Source organism: Aspergillus japonicus (genome assembly GCF_003184785.1).
Source record: "Aspergillus japonicus CBS 114.51 unplaced genomic scaffold BO86scaffold_15, whole genome shotgun sequence".
Classification (NCBI taxonomy): Eukaryota; Fungi; Ascomycota; class Eurotiomycetes; order Eurotiales; family Aspergillaceae; genus Aspergillus; species Aspergillus japonicus.
The window spans coordinates 229,076-252,898 of record NW_020291652.1 but is presented as its reverse complement, the minus strand read 5'-3'; the positions used below and the strand labels follow the sequence as shown (position 1 = coordinate 252,898).

The window sequence follows — 23,823 nt, the reverse complement described above, 5'->3', positions numbered from 1 at the left end:
TGGTTTGCAGGCAGCATCCATGATGGGTTTCCCATTGAACAAATACTTTAGACGAGAATGTTCATACTGTACAGTACTGATCTCTGGGCAAGCACTGCACTCGCGGAAGGCTGCCTTAAGTTGATGCCTTGGCTGCCTGCCGTACGCATCCGAGGACGCGCCAGCTCCGCATCATCAGTACTACAGTACGGAGTACTGTATATTCATACAAGATCATGTTCTGTTTCGTCTGGAAAACACCGCATCCGTCACAATTCTATCAACAATTGACAAAAGATGCTACACTTGATTGCTACAGAGGCTCTCCCCGGCTCTCTGGGAATCTCAGAGGTGCCAATGCCCATCCTGCCGAGAGCTAGGGCTCCCCTCTCTTCCGCCCCAAAAAGTCAGTCTCAAAATAGGAGAACCGGCCCCATTTCGGGATTGACAGCTAGTCTGCCATAGGTGGTCTTAGGAGTATTGAGCACGCCTGCAGTGGAGTCTTATCTGAATGTACGGATACTGTACCTCCTGGTACTGGCAATTATAATAAGAACAAAACTGGACCTGGAATTTCCCGCTTGGCGGAGACTGGGGCCGGGGCTGGGCTGCTGTTTTATACTGAAAGTAATGCACCCTGACCGTTTCCTTTCTCTCTCTCTCTTTCTGAACTCCCTATCCCGGAGGTTTCATCTTCACTCTGCTTCCCTTCCTCCCCACCCCCCTCTCCCTCTCCCCTCTGTCCTCTGAATATCCCTCCCCCCTTCCCCCTCCCCCTTCTCTCCCAAGTTTCCCCAAAAATGGCTCAATTTGAGTATTTGCGTGACTAGATGGATAGATTTTGAAATTTTGTCCACATGTAAAATTGTTTCCTCTTCCTTCGTATATATACAAAAACCCCTTTGATCCTTTTCACCACACGTCCCCCTTCTCCCTCTCTCTATCCGATCCCAACGGGCCATGGTCCCATAGGCGTTGAGAGAAAGAGAAAGCCATGTCGACCCCGTTCAAAGAATCCCTCGACCGCGAGGATGCCCCGTTCCTGGCTGCTGCTGCTGCTGCTGCTGCCGCCGCCGCCGACGTCGCCTCCGATTCCAACGTTCACCGGACCAACGCAGCCCACAAGCACAATGAAGATGGGGATGAATGTAATGATTACCCGCACGGCAACCACCACCACCACCACCACCACCACCACCACCACCAGGACGAAGAGGAGGATGAGGAGGACGTCAAATTGCTCAACAAGAAAATCCGCTTTCGACTCATGGTGACCTTGTTTGCCATGATCCTCGCCGTCGAGGTCGGCATCTGCATGTCCAACGGGCCCGTCACCCGCATCTTCGAGTCGATCGCCTGTCGCGAGTACTATGCGCAGTACGATCCCACGCAAATCGGCGCCAACGGGCAGGTCGACGAGGATCTGTGCAAGATCAAGGAGGTCCAGCAGGATCTGGCCGCCGTGAAGGGGTATATGGAGTTCTTCGATGGGACCTTGAGTATGTGTTTCATGATTTTGCCTAATGACCCTGGATCGGAGCCTCTCTCTCTCCCTCTGTTATTTCTTGTTGCCATTTACACACATCACCTTGTTACTGCATGGTCTTGATTGTTGATGAGCGGGTGAATCTTCTTGCTTATGTCCTTTCTGCAGGTGCTATCTTGGCAATCCCCTATGGTCTGATGGCAGACCGCTTCGGCCGGAAATCCACCATCTGTTTGAGCATCCCTGGCTTCGTTCTCAATTGCCTCATGCAGCTGGCTGTGATGTGGTTCCCGGATACTTTCCCCCTGCGAACCGTGTGGGCGTCGTCGTTGGCCTGGCTGCTGGGCGGGGGACCGGTCGTCGCGTTTGCGATCATCTGGACGATGATGTCGGATGTCTCGACTGAGGAAGAACGGTATGTTTGTTGCGACTTGGCAGGTTGGTGTGTGTTCTTTTGCTGACGAGTTCGTTAGAGCGGCGATTTTCTTCAAGTTCGGGGTGGCGGGTATGGGGGCCGATTTCGCGTCCAGCGCGGCCAGCTCGTGGCTGATGGCCCTCGATCCGTGGCTGCCGCTGTTGCTGGGATGGGCTCTCGCTATTATTGGGATGTTCTTCGCCTTGTCGTTACCAGAGACGATGGGCGCTTCCCCAGGGCGTGGTTCGAAGAAGTCGAATAACCTGGAACTCGGACAGATCTTCTCCAGCCACGCCGAGTATAAATCCATCCCGAGCAAAGAGCAGGAGCAGGAGGTATCCAGTGATGACGAAGACTCTGCTCCTGGGGAGTCGCATGTCGATGAGAAGGCCGGCGCAGCCCCCGCTACCGCTACCAGACGAACCGTCTTCGCCGCGGTGAAACGCCGAGTCCAGGCCTATTTCGCGCCCTACGCCTTCATCGTCCAAAATCGCCAGATCATGCTCCTCCTGACGGCGTTCCTCGTCTACCGACTCAGTCGCGGCTCGTCCTGGTTCCTGGTGCAGTACATCTCCACCCGGTTCAAGTGGACCCTGGCGGAAGCCAACTTCCTCATGTCCTTCAAGCCGGCCCTGACCATCCCGCTGTTTCTCTTCGTGCTCCCCGCCATCTCGCGACGCCTGCTCAAGTCCATGAAGCCTACGCAGAAGGACCTGACCCTGATGCGCATCAGCATCGTGTTCTTGGCGGTCGGGACCCTGGGGATCGGGCTCTCGAGCCACGTGTACATGCTGATTCCGAGCCTACTGCTGCAGACCTCCGGGTCCGGGTTCGTCTTCCTGACGCGATCGCTGATCACGACGCTGGTACGGCGGGAGGAGACGGCGCGGCTGTTCACGATCATCGAGGTCCTGCAGTCGATGGGCAACGTGATTGCCAGTCTGTCGATCACGACCGTGTTTCAGCTCGGACTGGAGCTGGGAGGGCCGTGGATTGGCCTGGCGTGGATGATGACTGCCACGGCGTTCATGATGGTTGGAGTGGCCGTCTATATGTTCCGCTTGCCTCGTTCATGAGAGGCATTTATGGTCGACTCGTATTATCCTTCTTGTATAAATGTTGTATAAATGGTTTTGAATCTAGACACAGATTGTTCATTGGAGTGTCTTGTACCATGTAGGCTGGAGACAAGGCGGTGATGCTGCTGGACGTCATTTGCAGCAGTCGTGTCAACCACGTGCCAGTGGGGCTCTAGCCTATTGTGCTGATATTCAAGAGCATACGTATAGTTTTTCCATCAATGGTAGACAATTATGCCGTGATATTATAGCTATACTGTGACAAACAATGAGCGAGTTGAGAGGTGCAGCTCTCCCGAAAGGGAATTGTGGCTGAGCCTCGGCTTTCCGTCCGGCATAATCCCAAAGGAGGCTAGTGGGATTGTGACCTGAACATTGTGTGGACGTTGTGGACATGTGAATTCCACCCAGATCATCAATCAACTGATTCAACTCCAACTCCAACAGTTGAGCTCAACAAGCTTTACCCCTCGACCCTCTCTCTCTCTCTCTCTTTCTCACTCGAGGTCCACACCCATCTTGGATCTTACTTCTTAGACAAGGCACATCGCTGGTAATGCGCTAGCACATGGCCAAATCGGCGATCCCACAACCTCCTCCATAACCCACCACCCCCCCTCCACCACACGACCATTGCTCCTGAACCATGGAGAAATTCACACAATTCCGAGATCGAGGTCAGCATTCCGTACCTGTCTCGGTATCTGCCGGGCTCACAATTTGACTTTTGCCAGGCTCGGGCATCGCACCCTTCCTCCCCATCCCTCCGCAGCCCATCAGCTACCTCCAAATCCCCGTCCGCATTGTCCTGTTCTGGATCCGACTGCCGCTCTTTGTGTTCGCCTGCCTGAGTTACTTCCTGGTGCTACAATGGCTTCCGATCGGATCGCTGGGCAAGAAGGCCTCCCTCTGGTGCATCCTGGGGATACCTAGTATATGGTGGATTGATCTGCAGGTCGACGGTGTGCGAAAAGGGTGAGTGCAAGCAGAATCGGCCTCCTCCACTGGAGCCTGCAATCAATCAATACCGCTGACCCCTCGATCCCAACGCCTTCTAGATCCCTGCACCGACAAGACCAAACCCGCCTCCCCGGCCCGCGCTCCATCATCGCCTCCTCCTTCACCTCCCCAATCGACCCGCTGTACCTGGCCGCGATCTTCGACCCGATCTTCACCGCGTGCTACCCCAACACCTCGGAAGTCGAGCAGATCTCGCTCTTCCAAGCGATCCTGCGCGCCTTCGGCGCCCCGCAGCCCAGCGCACCCGCGGCCCGCAAGCTCACCACCCTCGACGCCCTCCTCCGCAAGTACCCCGGCCGCGCCCTCGTCACCTTCCCGGAGTGCACGACCACCAACGGCCGCGCCATCCTGCCCCTCAGCCCGGCGCTGCTCGCCGTCCCGCCCGCCACCAAGATCTACCCCATCAGTCTCCGCTACACCCCCGTCGACGTCGTCACCCCGCTGCCCGGCAGCTACCTCAGTTTCCTGTGGAACCTGCTCAGCAAACCCACGCACTGCATCCGCGTCCGCATCGCCGGCGGCGTGACCCCCACAGCAACAACAACCACAACAACCTCCGCAGCATCGACCGGCTCGTCGACCCGCCGCACCAACTACGACACCAACTACCTCGACACGCTCGACGCCTCGACCCGCAGCGCCTCGTCCTCCCCGGAGGCGACGGCCGTCTCCGACGCGGCGCTCCTCGACCACGTCGCCGACTCCCTGGCGCGGTTGGGCCGCGTCAAGCGGGTCGGGCTGGGCGTGAAGGAGAAGGTGGATTTCGTCCGCGTGTGGACGCGGGGCAGGTGGGTGTGGTAGTTCGGATCGTCTTTCTTCCTTCCTTCCTTCCTTCCTTGCACCAGTGCTGCTGCTGCTCCTGCAAAGCCTACGCTATGTATGAAATGTATTCGGTAACATCTTAAGGTTGGGGGTATTGTGGAATGTATTCTTTACTCTTCTCTCCTCCTTTCTCCCAGGTCATGGTAGTTCAGTTTCCAGGTTCGGGGGATTGTCAGTTCATATGCTGGATGGAATGGGTTTTGTGGGATGTCGAGTGGGTGGCGGGTGGATAGGGTGGATTGGACGGTCTCCGGCTAGTGGGGATGTGTGAGTCTGCATGCGGGTGGTCTGTGTTGGTAGGAGTGGCGGTGGACCGACTATTCCAGGTGTACATTGGTAGATTCGGGTGTTATCGCCTCTTACTTACCCAAGGCTATGGCTATGGCTATGGCTATGGCAGGCAGGCAGGCTGGCAGGTGGGTAGATAGGTGGGTAAGATGGTCGGTAGGTAGGTAGGGACATTCGGGATCAGATGCTGCATGTATGGGTGCGCATATAGAGAGGGTTCGTCCAAGGAGTGTCTAGCCATGGCATTGCAACACAAGTATCGTTGTATCTGCCCTGATGTATGTGTGTACTCCTCTCCGTTCTAATGGCGGACGTACCTGCGTCAAGAGCGACCTTCTGTGCTGCGATGCTGCTGCTGCTGCTGCTGCTGCTAGGATATGGGTACAAGCTGCCAAAGAGCCGAGGGGTTTCCTAGAGATTTGATGTATATATAGACTTCACTAGCGGATCCGGAGAGCCTTCAACCGGGCAGATGACCAGCCAGACAGCCAGTATATATCGTGCTGTTTGACTGGCGATGTGTTCACGATTGACGGCGATATAGCAACTCCTAGTAACATTCGTCACTAGTTCAATGCATTTAGGTATGCGGACTTGGTATCTGTATGATATGGAAACAAACAACACCCTCCGGAGTCCTTGACTCAAGCTCCCGATTGACCCGGAAATGCTCGTATGCATGAATGTGATGAGAAGAAATACTCTTGAGACAGACATGGCAATACTGTACATCCATTGGATCCCCTCGTTTGAAATATCCCAGCCCTAACCATGATATACTAAGACAGTTACGACGAAAAGACTATCCACCACTAACCTTCGAACCAGAACCTTCATCCGCAGATAAAACATACATATACCCTTGTCACCGTTCTTGGTATCTCGTTCACATAGGACCTGCCCAGATTTGTGAACCGCTTGCCTCCCCATTGCTCCGAACTTGTGGCTGAAGTCTATTCTATCTCGACGGGGGCCGCCGCTGGAGCAATCCCTAGACCCGGGTATCCCGCCTCCTCGAACAAGGTTCCGCGTGCTTGAACGATGGCTGAGACCTCGAGGAGAAACTCGTATAACAGAATCACGTTGGTCAGCACGTGGCCCAAGGTTGCTTCCTGGTGGTCATCCTCTTCGTCGAGGACGGCTGAGTTCGTGGGGGGTCCGTCAGGCGTAGGAGTACCTTCGGAAGCCGGAGTTGGGGTTAGGGTCTGGACGGTGTCGGAACTCCCACCATCAGCCGAGGTGGGCTCAGTTGGGGTGGGTTCAGTTGAGTTGTCGGTGGTGCCGGTGGCAGTGGTTTCACCTGGGGCAAGAGGAGAGTTCACTGCGAATGGCTGCTCGAGCCGTCGACGGAGTTCATCGGCGGCATTCTTTCGTGCGACGGAGGTTTCTCGTGGAGGTCGGAATGGGAGGTCTTGGGCGGAGAAAAAGTCCCTGGAGCTATTCCGGGTTGGGGAAGGGCTGGCGGTGGCTCGATCGAAGGGTCGACTAGAGGGCCTGCCTCGGGGCGTTGGTGAGCCGTATTCGGATTCAACGCGTGGGGTCGGTCGTTGTGAGGGAGACCGGGTGGGCGGTTGGGAACCCCGTTGTGAACGATTGGGGGTTTGGGCCGGCTCGTCGTCCTGATGGAGTAGGTCCCGGCGCGCGGCGACAAGGATATCAAAATCGGGAATCTCCTGACGCCAGCTTTGGATCTTTTGCACGAGCTTCTGAAGGGTCGACTTGAGAGCCGGCATGTCAGCTTGATCCCACGTGGGCTCTTCATAAGCATGCTTGATTTGGTCGACAAGATCGGATGCGCCTGTTTCTTCCGATGTGTAGACATATTTCGCCGGATCTACTAGAAGCCATCCATCGAGAGAGATCAAATGGGATGCAACGATACTTCCCAAGACCTCTGTAAGGGCTAGGTTCACAACTACACTATTGGTGAAGAAGTTTTCGAGGCGGTGGAGTAGCTCGTGCACAATGGGGTCATCCTGTCGAAGTTCGAGAGGAAGGTGGTCCTCTGGGTTGTCCTCCGAAAGGGCCATACAAAGGCGGGATTCTAGGATCGCTAGCCCATCCTTCAGGTAGTTATCATAAGAGTCATTCAATGTCGGGTCGTCGACGATTGACGTAGCCATGCCGAGCAGTCCTTGAAGCTCGACGTTGAGAGCGCCGACGGTCCGCTGCTTGGCATATTGACCTGGGACGGTGCGAACCAATGACCGTGCAAAAGAGTGATGTCTCTGTAGCACAACAGTCATGAGACGCAGTGTCGCCAAAGTAGTCTGACGGTTAGCCGACTGGAGTCCAAGCAAAGTCAGGTCGCGCAGGTTGAACAAGGATGGTGAAGGCCTCGCGGCTTCTTCAGAAAACGCAGCCAACACATCCAGCGACTTCCGTCGACTAACAGACATGTCAATTTTGACGGGTTCTGAGTCGGAAGGGGAGGCAAGAAGAAAATGGAGAATCCGGTGCACAAGGTCTTCTTGGTTCACCGACTCGAGGATCCGATAAAGATAGGTAAGTACCGCAGCCGTCGAGCCACCCTCAACATCCGACGATTCGAGCAACGATGGGTACCTGCGGACATACTCAGCATAACAACAAACCATGTTGGGTAGACAATAACTTACAGCAGCTGTTCCAGGAACAGTACCTGGAAATGATCCAACAGTGACCCGTTCACTTCGGCCGACTTGCAGTGGTCGATCGTGTCCTGCCAGAACAGCAGATACGACATAAACGAGTCCATCGACGGGCCGAGCAGCGGGGGAAGGGCCGTTTCTTGATTGGCATGGTCGGACAGAGCGACGATATGCGGGATGTTCTCATCTGTGTTCTCAGGGAACGTCAAGCTAAACCGGCATGGTCAGTTGGGCCTAGCAGACCTGCAACACCCCTCCATGATTGCATACGCACCTTCCCAATTGACTGTACAGCGCGCCCAGACCAGTTGCCATCAACGTCGCCAGATCGCTCTCAATCAGCCATCGCTCGAGATTCTTCGACCTCGACGCCGTCTCGATCAGGTAAAGTAGACCGGTGCGGGCGAAATCGCCAGCGCGGCCCGCGTGGTGCACATATTCCACCAGCAGGTAGAACAGCGGAAAGTCATCTTTTCTCATGGCACCGGCAAATTCCGCCCCGTTGTTACTCTGCTGTTCCCGTTCCTGCTCGTCGGATCGGGGCGCGAACCACGCCGGAAGGATATGGGGCTGCAGGCGGATGTTGTTAGCCACCCCGAACAGAAGCTCGACGAGTCTCCCTTCCACATCTTCCGAGTGCTTGTCCGCCCGCCGGACGAGGTCCACCAGCGCCCGCGCGAAGAGACGGTTATCGACTACTCCGTCGACCTCGGAATCGATTAGAGTGTTGAAGAACACGGTCGCGGAGCGGAGCATGCCATCGTCGTAGGAGGAGAGGGCGAGTTTGGTGACGGTCACGAAGATCTGCGAGGAGGAGGCGTATGCGAGGCATGGATGAGGGGCCGGGCCACGGGATTCGTCACTGAGGACGGAAATCAGCCGATCAATGCAGTTGCGCGCGTTGACTGTCGCGGACTGCTCGCCCGATGGAGAATTGCTGGAGCGCCATATTTGCTAGAACGATCAGATCAGCATGGGGATCGCGAGCTACTCCCACCGAGGACAACGGTATACCTGCAGAGTATTACACGTTCGCTTGAACGAGGTCAATCGCTCTGTGGGAGTAGTTGCCCGAAAGCTCTTAGTAGAGAGCGAGCGGGAGCCCCCGATAATACGAGACCACTGCTTTGTATCAGTTTGTTTTGCTTTGACGGGCAAGGACGAGAATCTGGAATGGAATACGAGGAAAGAGTCAAACATACAAAGTCCATGATTTTGCAGGACCAGCATGGTACTATGTCTCAAACATGATCGGTCAGCGTGGAGGAGAGGGGGAGGGGGAGGGGATGAAAGTCGGAGGGGGAAAGGTTAAGGGAAGAGCAGCAGCAGCAGCAGCAGCAGCAGCAGCAGCAATAGTAAGTTGAGTGAGTGCCTGGGGTTGGAACTCAGGCCCAAAACATGCACCTAAAAGGGGTTAGTCTAATGCGGACCCGGTGCCACCCGATCGGGTTTAGTGGTGTTTCCACTCCGACGTTCTGGAGGAAACCTGGAAACCTTATGAAGTTGCAGTGCGTGCGTATTCTTTCGTCGCATTTCGAATGCGAGTTCCAGCAACCAACCAGTATCTACTCTACAGTACACAAGTCTCCCGTCGCATTCACTGAAATTGTCACATCAACCAGGACGTAGAAAAAGGACCAGAGCGAAACCTCCAATCCTCACGACACAAAAAGAGAAAAGTACCTGTTCACATCGCGAGATGCAAGCCCATCCATGCCCACCACCGCAACGCCTAGAGAGTATAGTATGCGCCCGTTCTCCATTCCGGTCTAGAGAAAAGCCCAGCAGATCGTCCACTAATATAGAAAAGCGAGAACAAAACAAGAATCAATCAATAGAACCCTGGCCCAATATAATCAATCGCTGTCATCTTTAGGTCGACGGCCCCCTCTCTTTCGTTTCGGTTGTTCATTCTGATCACTGCCATCGTCTTCGTGTTTCCGACTCGGCGGTTGGTCGGGCACCTTGGCAATGATATCTGCCAGGAAGTCGAGGACCTCGTCCTTGGCCACGGCTTGTTTGAGGTGCGAGGCAGTGACGCGTTTGGAGTTGCGATCCTTGGCTTCCTTGGCGGCTTTGGTGACGAGGGAGATCATAAACAATTCGAGTGCTTTCGCTGTGGGAGAGAGAAAGCAAAGAAGATTAGTCAAGGTCCAGGCACGCGAGAGCAGTGCGGAGGATGGATTGTACGTACAGACAGCAATTGGCGTGACCTGCGCGACCTTGCCGACATCTTCGTCGGCCTGCATAATGCGCTTTATGCGCGCGACGGGGAATTTGGTCTTGACCTCGACGGGGACCGCCACCGGAGCAGCAACAGGAGCCGGTGGGGGAGGCGATGGAGAAGGAGGTCGGACAGGCTCCTCTTCCTCCGAAACCACAGGGTCGATGTATTTGGATGTGGGCTGCGGCGCGACCTCGGCGGCCTGGTGGGCAATACGCGTCGAACGACGAGCCATATCCGGGTGTAGATGTGTCGCGTCGGCGAAGGGATAGAGATTATATTGATTATATTGCTGGGGGACCCTGGTTGGCGGGGCCGGGGGTTGTTGATACTGCGGGGTGAAGAAAGGTGAGGCGTCGTAGGAAGCGCGATGGGCGAGCGGATTCCCAAACGGGTAGACGGAGGAGTGGTTGACGGAAGGGGAGATGGGGGATTGGAAGGTGGAAAAATCAGGGGATCGGGGTCGGTAGGAATTGTCTTGTTCGGTCATCGCCTGTGGGGATTAAACGGGTTTTTTATTATTTATTTTTTTTTTGTTTTGCGAACAACGACAATGACATGACAAAATGCGCGTGCGCGCCTAGAAGCAAGAAAAAAACAGACTAGTATAGAATAAATATGGGGAACTGGTTCTGCTCGTACCTTTACCGCCTGTAGTAAACTCGGTGAAATCGTGTTCGAGGGTCACAAGAAGTGAAGAATTAATAGAGTAGTGAGAAGGTTCAGTCTGGCTTTAGAAAGACATGAAACCTTTGCGTGATGGTCATATCAAAGAGAAACAGTCAAGAGACTCGATGTTTTGTCCTGTTGATTAGTATTATTATGATAATAATAATAATAACCAAGAATCGTCGAACAATAAAGAGGATAGGGAGGGGATGTTTTTGTAGATCGCGCGCAGCGGATGGCCCGAGCTTTTGTCCCCTTGTGTTGTGTTTGGGAGGTGGGCAATACGGTAACAGTGGTGTAAAGTAGCGTAAGATCGTGTAAAGAGCCAGCAAAGTGCGTGTGCCCAAGAGCAGCCGGGGAGGTGGCTACAAGCAGCTACAAACAGCCAGACAAGAGAAGGTCCGGGTGTCTTTCTTCCGGGGAGCAGCGGCCGCCCTTTTTAACCCTGCGCCTCCGTTACACCTGCAACGCTAGGCCTGGTTTTGCCTATTTTCGTCCTTACTTTTTCTTTTGCGTTTTCCATTTTTGCTGTTCCTTTTCTTTTTGTTTTTGCTCACTTTTTTTTTTTTTTTTTTTTTAACCTTGAGTACTCTGAGTAATTTCCAAACTCTTCACCTCATCCTCACTCTCCTCCATCCCTCAACCTGGGTTCAACTGGTCAGCTGGAAAGATAGCCAGCCCTACCATCCATCCATCCATCCACCACCACACCACACCCTCTTTCCTTTTCCTTTCATCTCATCTCAACTTCTGCTTGATGACGATGACTACACCACCACCCAGTCACCACAGCCGCAGCGTACCACCTCCAGGTGAACGAACCACTGCCTCCTTGCCACCCCGCCCGTAGAACTATGGCATCTGGATCACCCACTGATTGGACTCTGCCTGCATTTACCTTTACCGCGCGTGATTCATTCCGTCGAGTCAGCGAGGTCGATGATGCAAAATCATCCCTGCTTCCGACGCCTGTCTACCTTACTACACAGCCTATTATCCCCCTTTTTTGAGGTGGGAGTCACATTGATTTGATACAGTTGAACTCAACTCTTGCATGGAAAGAGCTGAGCCATAAGTTTCATAGTCTGTGTGTGCTGTGTTTATTTACTTCCCCTTCGTGATGATGATCATGGGGTAATGCCCTTCACCCTTCACTCTCACCCCCCCCCTTTCCCTCTTCATTGCCTCTTCAAACAGGGCACCACCATCACTACCCACGGCACTTGATGATGATACAAAGAGCTCTTGAGACTCGGGGGAAAGGCGGGAGACCCGACAATCAGGCCGAAACCGCAACTGTGGGTATCGCCATTGTTGGGACTCTCGTCGTTGGCCAGTTTCATGCTAGCCACCCTCGGTCATTGACGGCATAAAATTAACTTGATCTAATCTGACCATGTGCTTATTGTTTGGCGGTGCCTGTCCCTGTTGCCTTGCCTAGTGTTTTGCGTGTCAAAAGAGAACTTTCAAAGATGCATGCGGGTTTAATGAACACCTTGCGATCCTTCATAGGTAGATTGGGATTGCCGGATGGGAGGACAATTGCGGCTGCGCATAGCCTAGTGCTTACCCTCTTCCTTCATGATGAGGAGGAAGGTGGTGGTGGTGCTGCGGCCTTGCCAGGCATGGGATTTATGCGGCGAACCTTATAACACCGATCACGCCGTAAACGCCGGGCGGTGTCAATCAATCGTCACCAACATGACATGTCCTAGTACGGAGCTTGTAGATGTATCAGACGCGTGCGATCGACAAACACAACACGTTCTGAGAGATATTTAGGTTGTAGATGTACATACTGATGGTCAAATGTGATTGAATTGAGAGTTCTAAGGGGCTGGGGACCGTAAGCTCCTTGACCCATGGAGTGTTTGTTAATCTTATTCTGCGAGAGTTACTGTTGGATTTGAGAAGAATACGTGGAGTTATAGTTTATGTCGCCCTCTGCAGGTGGGGGGTGTTTCAAGTGGTTGATGGAGAGTGAGAGAGTGAGAGTCAGCCATACCGGGGAGGAAGTATTATTCTTCCGCTCCGGCCCGCTGTCCGACCCTCCAAATTTGGTTCCGGCAGGCAAATGCGTGATCCCATCGCGATCGCTATTCACCACGTTAGCTAATTTTCCCCCCAAAACCATAACATTGCTTCACTTGTGGTGACGCCAGCAGGCATGGCCCTTGTCTCCCGTTGATGGCGCACTGAGCATGTGGTTTATCTTCGCCATTCTGGCTTCCACCTCTCTCTTCTCCTAACATCAGTCGCCCGGACGTCTCTCGTCCCATCGATTGATCTCTTCGCTTTCCACTACCCTCCAGAAAAGAGTTGGTCGTGATCTCTGCGATGGCTGTCGCAGACCAGCCTTCGGGCTTGATGGATATCGCCAGGTAGGCTGAATCTCTTGTGTTTTCGCTATATCGTTTACCGTGATGACTGACCAGCTCGCCCTGCCCCGGACAGCTCATTGACCCAGGATGAGATTCCGTTCAAGCTGCGATGCGCCATTTGCAATAAACTTGCCGTGAACGCTTTTCGCCTTCCTTGTTGCGATCAAGCGATCTGCGAGAACTGTACGCCACCTCTTCCAGTTTGATTCTTTCCCAGTCGTCTCAACTAATTCGCAATGATCAGGCCAAGTGTCTCTCCCCGAAACATGCCCCGTCTGCGCGCATACTCCTCTCTCCTCTGATCTATGCAAACCGAACAAAGCCCTTCGGACTACTCTCAAGGCATTCCTTCGCACCGAGGAAAAGAAGCGCGAGAAAGAACGGCAGTCAGCGACGCCGGCAACACCCGCGGATGCGACTCCGGCCCAACAGGATCTTCCGGCTGCAGCAAGTGGTGCTGGGGATCAGCCCGCACAGGACGGCCCGACATCTGGCACTGCTCCTGCTGATAATGTGACCGAAGAGCCTTCTACTGGATCCAACGATCCAGAGCCCAGCACGGATAACGCCATCAGCAGCGAACCTGCTGAAGCTGCTGCTCTGGTAGGCCTCCGAAACAAGTCTATTTTGCCCCGCTAATACGTTTTTTTCGTTCGGTAGGGCGAAAATGACGAGAATTCTGCAGCGCCTTTACCGGATCAGCCAGATGAGACCGCCCAAGACGGAGCTCAGGAGGATGGACCGACCGACCAGAACCAATCCGCTCAGGCCAACGAGGAAGATGTCTCCCAGGGCGGCGAGCCGGGGTCAGTGCTTCCCAACGGCATGGGCTTCAACGCGGGCGCCGGCATGTTTCCCAACATGGGCTGGAACGCCGGAAACTTCAATCCGATGAGCCAGTACATGAACAATGGGATGTTCAATTTCCCCATAGGTCAGTCTCCGCTCTGTCGTCTCTGTCTGTCATCGCTTTACTGACATGCCACACCAGGAATGCCTGGCATGGCGATGGACCCGATGGTCGCGAATCAGGGTATGTTTGGGGGCTACGGGATGAACATGAATGGTATGAACATGGGAATGAGTTTCGACGCGGGTCAGGGGATGTATGGGGGATGGGACGGCTCACAGAACAATATGTGGAATGGAGGCCAAGATAAATTCAATCCAAATGCTTTCGCAAATGGTATGGGTCCGCAATACGGGGGCCCCTCTGGCTTCGGTGGATATAATATGTCTCAACCCAACCTTGCTCAAATGCAGCAGCAACAATTCCCTAGCCAAGATTATCAGAACGGGTCGTATGGCTCGGGGTATGGCAGAGGCAATTTTCGGGGTCGCGGCCGTGGTGGATATTTCCCTGGTGGTCGTGGCCGCGGCGGGCTTGCTGGTGGACATATGCAGGCCACCTACCCCCCTAATGCTAACTACCCAGCGTTCCCCAACCATAATGCCTCTAATATGAACCCGGACATGGCGGCCGCTCAGTCGCAGGATGGCGCTGCTGATATGTCTGCGGAGTTCGATCAAGGAGACGCCCAGCAGGTCAACAACGAATTAGCGCCCAGCGGCGAAGTGGTCGACGCACAAGACGAGAATGTGCCCAATGATGGTACAGCCACCGAGGGAAATACTGAAAATGGTGAATCGAATCCCACTAATCCCGATGCTGCTGCTGCGGCGGCTGCTGCTGCCCAGGAGACGTCTACACAGGAAGAGACTCAGCTGCAGGGGATCCCCACCATCGATAGTCTAGATCAAGTCAATGCCATGCAGGCGATGTCGAACTTCGCCATGGGAATGCCAGTGGCAGGTCCGATGGGAGCTGGATTCGGAAGAGGTGGAGGGTTCATGCGTGGCGCCTTCTCTGGTGGAGGACGAGGAGGAGCCGCCTTTATGGGAGCTGGTCCCAATGCAATGTACCCCGAGCCTCGCGGTCAAGGCGTGGAAGGAGCACCTGCCGCGCCTCGCGCCATGCGAGAGGGTCTGCCCAACACCAGCGTTCTCCGACAGCGGAATTTCCAGCTTCCTGGACGATCTGGGGCTTCATCTGCGCAGCCCTTCGGAGCAACCCCTCATAGGTGAGACACACTTATTCCATTCCCAGTGGCTTCCAACCGCTTAGCCCAACTCTTAACTAATCATCCTTCTCCCAGCGCAAGCGCTACACCGACTCAGGACGAGCAACAACCACGATCAATCTCCCGCTCAGGATCACGACCGAGGTCGCCATCCAGAACCAAGAGCCGGTCACGATCCCCTCAGCCTCCTTCCCAACAGGACGCTCGTCGCTCGTATCGGCAACGCTCCGCTAGCGTGGACATGACCGGAGACGACTCAGAGCGACGCCGCGAGCGGCCCAGAAGACCCCGTCGCGACAACAAGTACGACGAGGTGTCCGGTGCCGACGACGGCCATCGCACCCGCTCTCCTTCGCGCGAATCTCGCCGTTCGACTGCCCACAGCCGTCGCGACAGGGACCGGGACAGGCGCAGTGGGCGACGATCGCATCGCTCCCGTCGCCAGCGCAGCTGGAGTCGCAGCCCCAACCGCAACGGTGACGGTGCCACCACCACCACCACCACCACCACCGCCGATCGACTTTCGGCCATCCCTGAAGACAACGGCCGCAGCAAGGCGGGCGACAGCTATCGGGCCAGCAGAGACCGCTCCAGCCGCTACGACGACGAGCGGGACCGGGACCGAGACTCCAAGCGCCGTGACCGAGACCGCGACTGGGACCGGGACCGCGATCGTACTCGCGACCGCGAACGGGATCGGGATCGCTACCGTGAACGCGAGAGAGACAGAGATCGAGATCGTGATCGTGACCGTGACCGAGATCGCCGTGACCGGGATCGCGATCGAGACCGGGACCGAGACCGTGATCGGGATCGGGATCGGGACCGCGACAGGAAGCGCCCCCGCCGCGACCGCTCCGGATCCCCTGCTGGCAGTGAACACTCCTCTCGCCATCATTCTTCCCGAAGGGACAAACGTGGTCGTGACGACGAGGGCGGAGACCGCCTGCGCGAGAAGGCGACCACGGCCTCGGCGGCCGCCAAATCGGGCGAGCCCGAGAAAGACCCTCACACCCTGGAGCGCGAAGCCCGGAACCGCGAGCGCATGCTCAAGGAGCAGCAGCGCCGCGAGGCCATGCACGCCGACAGGGACGGCGGCAAATCCTCGTCGTCCCGGAAGCGGGACGGTCGCGGGCTCAGTGGTGGCCGCCGTCTCAGTTACAAGTATGAGGGTGAGGAGACGGACGATGCTCGTGCCGCCCGCGTGGAGAAGGAGAGAGAAGCAGGCCGGTGGTAGTCGTCCACCTCCCTGCTTGTTTAACTACTACTTATCATGACTCCGGTCGAACAGACATACATCTCTTTTCACGGACTTGCTTTCTTTCTTACACCATCCCCGAATCCCTCTCTGTCCCTCCCACCCTCTGCATATCATCTATCCTCCTCGCACATCCTCCATATTCTATCCGCGACAAAGAGCATATAGAGCGGACATCCATCTGAGCTTGATTATTGAATCTTCCCTCCTTCCCCTTCCCCTTTCCTACCTTCCACATCCCTTGAATCATCCCAGCCGATGTTTTTGGCGGCCAGGTACGCATGCTCTTTCGAGATCATGTAGCCCAATGGCTCGTTTCCCCGAATGGGAGTAGATAATCAAATCATCCGCAGACAGTGGCGAGAAACAACATTCATATCCTGGTCTCGTTTCCAATTATGGCATCATAGCACAGATTGGAGACGGAAGCGAAGATGAGAATAGTATGAACAATAAAACCATCGTCATAAAATCATGAAGTTTGCCTGCTTTTGGCGTAGAGTACGACTTTCATTGTCATAAGTCATAGACTGACGCACATGATGAATAAGTCCTGATATTCGTGGATTTGGTGTCATGATCACAGGGGGAACTATGAGAGGGAGACCAGAGGGACTAGGTAGTACACCTATGCACAACTAATTTATGCAGTTATACGTTATGTAGACATCACCATCACTATGCAAAAGGGCCGTTGGGCCAGCAGGGGGGGACAGAGGTCGCAGGCAAAAAGAGCAAGTAGTTACATTTCCTGCACACGCACACACGCACACAATACAGTATACATCAGAGGTCCTGTCCGTTGATGGATTGGGTTTTGAGGGAACCGGAATTCGCTTCGAAATTGAGAAGAAAAAGAGAGTCATAATAGATACATGCAGTACCTAATTGGAGGGAGGTTGGCTGGGGTTTGGATTATGGGTGATGTAGATGGGGGAAGTTGGGGCGAGAGGAGGGGCGAAAGGGAAAGGCTTAGCCCAGCTTAGCCTTGAGGGATTCGATCTCCGCGGTCAGGCTCTGCATCTGCTGGGCCTGGGAGGCGATGGTCTTGGTTTGCTCGGCGATGAGTTCCTTGATGGCGCCGATTTCCCGTTGCACGGCGTCGGCGGTGCTGGCGGCGCTGGTGGAGATGCTGGGCGAGGGTGTGGATGTCGCTGCGGCTGGGGCTGCGACGGTGGGGGTGGCGGCACGGGGGGTTTGGGCGGGGGAGGCCTGTTATTCATGCGTTAGTTTTGTGGGGATCAAGAGATGGTTGAGGGGGGCAGGTCAGGGATTGTTCGTACCTTGGAGGAAGTGGGTTGCGTCTTGGCCTCTTCTTCCTTCTGGTGCCATGGGCTGGCCTTGATGGTGGGCGAGGCGGCTTCGGGGGTGCGAGCGGCGGGCTTGGGGGCCTCGTCGAAAGCGGACGGCTCCTCGGGCTCGACCTCTTCCTCTTGGTCGGCGAACTTGTTCACCATGGCGGCCATGGAAGCACCCTGGTCCTTCATGGAGACGTTGGGTCTGGCCACAGGGGTTGGCTCCGGGGCGGGTTCAGCCGCCTTCTTGACGGGGGCAGGCTCTTCAGCCTTGGGGGCGGCGGGAGCAGGAGTATCCAAGGAAGAGGTGGGCTTCTCTTGCACTCCGGTCACTTCCTTGAGTCCCTCACCCTCGTAAAGGTTGGCCATGGAGATCTTGGGCGGGATGGCCTCCTTGCCAGCAAACCACTCGTCGGGGCCCATGGCAGGCTTCAGGCCAATGGTCGGGGGGTAGATGTCGTCCTGGAAGGTCTCGGCACGGCGGGGGACGATGAAGGAGACAGGCTCAATGTAAGAGTCATTGACGGTCTTGAAGGCACGGATAACTTCATTGTCGTGGGTGTTCACACCGCGCTTGGGCATGAAGGCGATACCACGCTGGGGATCGGCGGACTTGTACTCAGCAAGGTATTCGAACTTGTCGTTCTCCAGCTCAAAGTAGCGAATGTTACCGTCACTGTATCAGGTTAGATAAGCCCCAAGTCGATCACGGATTACCACTCACCCTCTGCCAGCCAGGTACAGCATCTGAGTGCCTTCGTCCCAGAATGGCATGCAGACACCAGAGATGGAGTCAAGGGTCTTGAACCCGTTGATAGGTTCGCGAGGAGCGCGAATATCCCACAGCGCCAGCTGGCGGTCACTCATCTTGGAGAAACCGGTGGTCGCGATCCGGTCGCGCTCACCCAGCCAGACAGAGCGACTGTTCTTGGCTCCCGAGTGTCCTTGTGTCTCATGCGCGGGGCGCTCCTGACGCACATCCCAAATGCGAAGCTTCTTGTCTCGGGAGGTCGTGACCAGAAGGGAGCCGTTTGCGCTCCAGGACTGCGATTGCACAATATCACCCAAGTTCAGGGTCAATTTGGGGGCGCCCGCCTCGATATCCCAAATCTTCACGGTGTAGTCGCCCGAAGCCGTGGCCAGAATGTTCTCGGCTGCAGGGTTGAAGAGAACGTGTCCGATCTTCCTATGATGGCGTGAGCGAGTTTGGTCCAGCGCCACAAACGAGAGCGCAACGAGGATGTTTACATGAGAGACATACTTGGGGTGACCGGAAAGCTTGCCAACAGGAGCCACATCTTGAATCTCATCGGGATCAACATCCGGGGAGAGGGTGAATCCCTCAGGTACACGCCAGAGCAGAACCTATCACGCGACCTGTTAGTTTGTTTGTTCGGTGGGATATCGCAAACGTGATCGAATTATTGTACCCTTCCATCATCGGAACCAGACGCAATGAGGTCGTCGTTGAAAGGGTTCCTAGCCACGTCAGCTCACTCTTACTCCCCCAGAACTGGGAATGTCTGCCATTGCTCACCAGTCGGTGTCCAAGACAACAGCAGTGTGACCACGGAACAGAGGCATGCGCTCGGGCAGCTTGCCCCGCTCTTCCAAAGGAATAACAGCAAAAGCACCACCACCACCGGCCTCCCAGTTCACAGAGAGGTACTTGGGGTTAACCTAGTCGCATGGTCAGATTATCCGGCGGAGGCGGCTTAGGGGCGATGAAAGCGGTCGGACCTTGACGAGATTGGTATCCCAGGCATTTCTGGAAACACGAAGGTTATCATAGCATTGCTCCTGTTTAAGTTGTGAGGATCGATTCGGGTTGCGATAGATCAGAAGGAAGGTCGCGCACCTTTCTCGTCGGCCGTCCGAAGACGTGTCCTGCTACCTGTCAGATTGCGGGCAATCAATCGGAGAGGAAGTGGAGGGGGGGGGGGGGAAGGGGGGGACTCACGGTACTTCGAAGAACGCACGAAACGACCAGACATGACGCTGGTGTGTCGAATGACAATTAGAATAGTATGAAGGGGGGGAGAAGTAGAAACGAAAAGGAAGCAAGGCAATGACAGAAGCAAGAGAACAAGAGACAATGGGCAAGAGAGGAGGAGGAGGTGAGAGTGGATGGTGGGTGGAACAAACGGGGCAGGCAAGCTTGTTCTTGATTTGGTCGGTCTGCAAACAGCAGCAGCAGCAGCAGCAGCAGCGGCGGCGGCGGCGGCGCAGCGGCTACTAGTTTAGTAGACCGTAGAAAGAAGGGAACAAGTGGAAACCCGCGCGGGCGGGCCAGAACTGGAGTAAATAGTCGGAGATGGACGGGTCCAGTCAATTCAAGGACCCAAGGAAACAATAATAGAAAGGGTCTGAGAGAGTATCCAGAGAAGTAAACAACTGAAGACAACTGAAGCTTTCACAATAGCAATTGACTTTTGTGGAGACGGATACTTGGTCAGGCGAAGTTGTACAAAGCCTCCCACTCTCTAAGTTATCGAATTGATCAACCAACCAAGCTTAGAAAATGGTAAATGGTAACAATCGCGTAAATACGAGTACGACAATCAGGTCAATACCGCTTGTCTTTACCTGGCCTAGCGCATCTCTCGCTCCCCCGCCAGTCAGCAGCTGAGTCAGCCCAATTTGTTTACCGCCCTCCCGTCGCTGGAGAAACGGCAAGTTGCAACAGAGACAAACCACCGGCTGGCCTTGGATAGCCTGTTTACTGCCGGGTTCAACTCCTCTTCATCCGAACGCCAGCCAGCCTGCACCTTAATAATTACACACACCCGTCGCCCCTCCTGGCATGTTGCAGTCTTGTCTCCACCCATTGTGAATTGCTCTGCCCGCTTTGCTTATCCCACGCGTCTCGATTGCGACCTTACCTTGCGCTAGAATTTGTTCTCGTCCGCTGTCAATTTCCTCCTAAGAATCCTCTTGACTCGTTAGGAGCTCGTGGCTCCCTGCCCTCAGCATGGAGAACGATCACATGGTAATAGCAAGCGGCATTCATTCGGCCACATAGTCAGGCTAACGCGATAATAGATCCAGTCAAAGACGTCTTCACGAACTCGAATCCCAACAGTCGGCCTGAAAGAAATGAATCCGGCTTCGACAAACGCCCGCTCGGGGCTCGTGCAACCCGGTACCATCGCTGGCGCAGTGACAAGTAAGACTTCAGGCCTGTCGCGTACGTCCCTGGAGGGTTGCTCAGGGGTGGAGGAGCTTCAACACTAACAAGAGCAGAGCCGGGCCGTCCACGAAGCACAACCCAGTCCGCTGCAGCAACTTCAACATCCCGTATCGCCAGCAGCACAGTCAAGACGCACGGCCGTGCGAACACTTACAGCTCCAATACCCTTGGCCGCTCCGCATCTACTGTCTCAAGAACGAAATCGACTGTCGCGTCTTCCGCCGGACCCACTGCACGACCGCACACGAGCATGTCGCGCTCACACACTGTTACCAATTCCCGGAGACCAATGGCCAATGCCATTCCCCGCGCAGCCACGGCAATGGGCTCTCGTGAACAAGAGGACTCGGAGGGTACCATACTTGGAAAACGTAAGGGTAGGCGCGAGTTTGACTGCTTTTCATCCCCTGCTACCGTACCCCAGGCCACAAGGACTCTACCAGGCGATGAGACTTCCCGGATCTGGCCTTGGACCCAGTATGAGGACTCACCATGCTCGCCGTTGGATAGACTGGCTTTGGTTCCTGGCCCCATTGATCCCTTGGCTTCTAAACTCCCTCTTGCGCATCATGCTTCTATGAGTCAATTGCGTTATCATGCCCTGTCTTCGAGATCTCCCTTCACTACTCCCGTCAGACCTCCCCCATCTACCCCTCTTCTGTCCATCACTCGTTCTTCCCGAAAGCCATCTCGTTTGCCACAGTTTCTTACCAAGGATTCAATGATCAAGTCTTTTAACTGTTCTATAGGTGGCGATTGGGACCTGGATCTCCGAGAAAAGCGAATGTATGACCTTGTGCGAAGCATGGAAGAACGTGTCAGTCAGCAGGGACAATCGAGCACAGCGCTGAAAGATGCTGTGGATTTGTACAAGTCTAGAGGTGAGGGAACAGTGCGCGCTGATCGTGGCATTCTGTGCTGACTCAATATCACTCGTAGTGAGCGAACTAGAGGCGTCTTCGAAAGAACTTACGGAAACAAATGTCACACTGCGCATCGAAATCGGCTCAATGGAAAATCGGCTTGCTGGTGCGGAGAAAGCACTCAGAGACGCACAGAGAGACCATGAGATGATCGTCGACGACATCAACGCCCGCCGACGTATGGAATTGGAGACAGTACGGCTGGAGGGCAGAAGAGAAATGGAGACGATCCACTCGCGGCACCAAGAGGAGATGCAGGAACTCAGACGGCGCTTTGAAGACGAGATGGAGGAAGAACGAGCTGCGCGGACGCGCGAACTTAGTCAAATCACTTCGCAATCTGCACTTGACACACAGCGCACGCATGCCGAGCTGGACAAGAAGGAACGAGAAATCGCCACCCTGCAACACCATATACACACCCTGAAGGCCGACTTGGAGCGTGAACGCAAAGCCAACCGAGACCTGAGGCACAATCTGGATGCAGCCAGCACCAACACTGTAACTATGGAGTCATCCGTGCGTGCGTTGAAGGCCCGCATCGAGTTCCTTGAGTCTGGTCGCGAAGAGCAGTCCCAGGCTTTTGAGCGTCTGAACCAACAGATGATGGACGCATTGGCTGAAACGAATGCCACAAAGGAAAAGCTCCGCAAGGAAGAGACATTGAGAAGAAAGCTTCACAACCAAGTACAAGAACTCAAAGGCAATATTCGAGTTTTCTGCCGAGTCCGCCCCTCGCTGCCCTCGGATCCTGTCAATCAAACCGCCCAGATCCAGTTTCCAGATAATGCTGAGGATTGTAAAGAGATCGCAGTGCTGGGCCCCGAAGAGAAGAGCAGCCTTGGAGCAATCTCAAGGAAGAACAGCAACTTCTCATTCGATCGTGTGTTCGGGCCGTCAACCCAGAACGCAGAGGTCTTCGATGAAATCAGCCAGCTGGTGCAGAGTGCTCTGGATGGATACAATGTGTGTATCTTCTGCTACGGCCAGACCGGCAGTGGGAAAACCTACACTATGTCCTCTCTTGACGGTATGATTCCCCGGGCCGTGCACCAGATCTATGAGACAGCAACTGGCCTAGAGGAGAAGGGCTGGAGGTACACGATGGAAGGTAATTTTCTGGAGGTGTACAACGAGAACCTCAACGACTTGCTGGGCAACCCCGACGACCTGGATAGAAAGAAGCTCGAAATCCGCCATGATATGCAGAGGGGCAAGACCATTATAACAGATGCTACCACTGTCCGCCTAGAATCGCCTGAGATGGTTGAGACCATCCTCAAGAGGGCCGCCTCCAACCGCTCAGTCGCAGCAACCAAAGCCAACGAGAGATCCTCTCGGTCTCACTCGGTCTTCATTCTCAAGCTCATCGGAGAGAACGATATCACGGGTGAGCGCAGCGAGGGAACCCTTAACCTCGTCGACCTCGCTGGTAGTGAGCGTCTCAGCCACAGTGGGGCGACTGGCGAGCGGTTGCGCGAGACACAGAACATCAATCGCAGTTTGAGCTGCTTGGGCGATGTGATCGCTGCTCTGGGACAGGGCAAGGAGGGTGGACATATTCCCTACCGCAACAGCAAGGTACGCTGCGCACATGGTTTTTGGGGGATTGTATCAGTCAGCTAACCACCTAACAGTTAACCTACCTCCTCCAATTCTCCCTTGGCGGCAACTCAAAGACCCTGATGTTCGTCATGGTCAGCCCGCTGCAAGCCCACCTGTCCGAGACCTTGACCAGTCTCAAATTTGCGACCAAAGTACATAATACGCACATCGGGACGGCCAAGCGGCAGGCGCGGATTCGCGAGTGCTGACGGCGGGGAACTTTTGTGGATTGAATGATACCTTTTGAGTTTCTTCCTTGTTTGTCTGTTGTGTTACAATGTGGGATGTTGGCCTTCATGAACCAGGCCTTGGCAGCGGAGTCTTGGAGTATGCTTTCTTCTGTGAATAGGGTAATGGACAATATTAGCCTTCTTGCTTTCGTCGGTTTGAGAATCTCAGTGTTTGTTTGTGTATTACCTGTTGTGCTGTAGTTTGATCTTTGATGGTTCTTAACACCCACTATATATTGAGACTACAA

The 23,823-nt window shown here is 54.8% G+C and overlaps 7 protein-coding genes across 7 annotated transcripts; 4 read left to right on the top strand and 3 right to left on the bottom strand.

Annotated features, from left to right (window-relative positions):
- The first annotated feature begins 734 nt into the window (after positions 1–734).
- Positions 735–3,123, top strand: BO86DRAFT_388099 (putative MFS transporter). The gene is made up of 3 exons (XM_025671770.1): positions 735–1,478; positions 1,634–1,880; positions 1,939–3,123. Exons 1-3 carry the CDS (start codon positions 974–976, stop codon positions 2,954–2,956), a joined length of 1,770 nt encoding a protein of 589 aa, XP_025529121.1. The 5' UTR covers positions 735–973; the 3' UTR covers positions 2,957–3,123.
- A 259-nt stretch (positions 3,124–3,382) lies between these two features.
- On the top strand, positions 3,383–4,922 carry BO86DRAFT_54310 (lysophosphatidic acid acyltransferase LOA1). Its single transcript, XM_025677462.1, has 3 exons — positions 3,383–3,636; positions 3,694–3,934; positions 4,018–4,922. Exons 1-3 carry the CDS (start codon positions 3,606–3,608, stop codon positions 4,778–4,780), a joined length of 1,035 nt encoding a protein of 344 aa, XP_025529120.1. The 5' UTR covers positions 3,383–3,605; the 3' UTR covers positions 4,781–4,922.
- Positions 4,923–5,666: 744 nt separating this feature from the next.
- On the bottom strand, positions 5,667–9,026 carry BO86DRAFT_447241 (uncharacterized protein). The gene is made up of 5 exons (XM_025676575.1): positions 8,922–9,026; positions 8,734–8,841; positions 7,994–8,673; positions 7,708–7,929; positions 5,667–7,654 (listed from the first exon to the last, which is right to left on the bottom strand). The coding sequence occupies exons 1-5, from the start codon at positions 8,928–8,930 to the stop codon at positions 6,043–6,045; spliced, it is 2,631 nt and encodes an 876-aa protein (XP_025529119.1). The 5' UTR covers positions 8,931–9,026; the 3' UTR covers positions 5,667–6,042.
- Positions 9,027–9,461: 435 nt separating this feature from the next.
- nctA (negative cofactor 2 transcription regulator complex subunit BUR6) lies at positions 9,462–10,598 on the bottom strand. Its single transcript, XM_025677461.1, has 2 exons — positions 9,914–10,598; positions 9,462–9,835 (listed from the first exon to the last, which is right to left on the bottom strand). The coding sequence occupies exons 1-2, from the start codon at positions 10,431–10,433 to the stop codon at positions 9,576–9,578; spliced, it is 780 nt and encodes a 259-aa protein (XP_025529118.1). The 5' UTR covers positions 10,434–10,598; the 3' UTR covers positions 9,462–9,575.
- Positions 10,599–12,631: 2,033 nt separating this feature from the next.
- BO86DRAFT_447239 (uncharacterized protein) lies at positions 12,632–16,771 on the top strand. Its single transcript, XM_025676574.1, has 6 exons — positions 12,632–12,993; positions 13,067–13,176; positions 13,238–13,596; positions 13,654–13,927; positions 13,985–15,074; positions 15,150–16,771. Exons 1-6 carry the CDS (start codon positions 12,950–12,952, stop codon positions 16,309–16,311), a joined length of 3,039 nt encoding a protein of 1,012 aa, XP_025529117.1. The 5' UTR covers positions 12,632–12,949; the 3' UTR covers positions 16,312–16,771.
- A 148-nt stretch (positions 16,772–16,919) lies between these two features.
- On the bottom strand, positions 16,920–19,799 carry BO86DRAFT_388093 (coronin). Its single transcript, XM_025671769.1, has 9 exons — positions 19,588–19,799; positions 19,486–19,514; positions 19,368–19,427; positions 19,165–19,307; positions 19,058–19,106; positions 18,889–18,992; positions 18,352–18,813; positions 17,616–18,303; positions 16,920–17,544 (listed from the first exon to the last, which is right to left on the bottom strand). The coding sequence occupies exons 1-9, from the start codon at positions 19,619–19,621 to the stop codon at positions 17,305–17,307; spliced, it is 1,809 nt and encodes a 602-aa protein (XP_025529116.1). The 5' UTR covers positions 19,622–19,799; the 3' UTR covers positions 16,920–17,304.
- Positions 19,800–20,362: 563 nt separating this feature from the next.
- BO86DRAFT_335997 (putative kinesin family protein (KlpA)) lies at positions 20,363–23,772 on the top strand. Its single transcript, XM_025668896.1, has 6 exons — positions 20,363–20,616; positions 20,670–20,814; positions 20,871–21,188; positions 21,567–21,698; positions 21,757–23,321; positions 23,378–23,772. Exons 1-6 carry the CDS (start codon positions 20,599–20,601, stop codon positions 23,552–23,554), a joined length of 2,355 nt encoding a protein of 784 aa, XP_025529115.1. The 5' UTR covers positions 20,363–20,598; the 3' UTR covers positions 23,555–23,772.
- The last annotated feature ends 51 nt before the right edge of the window (positions 23,773–23,823 follow it).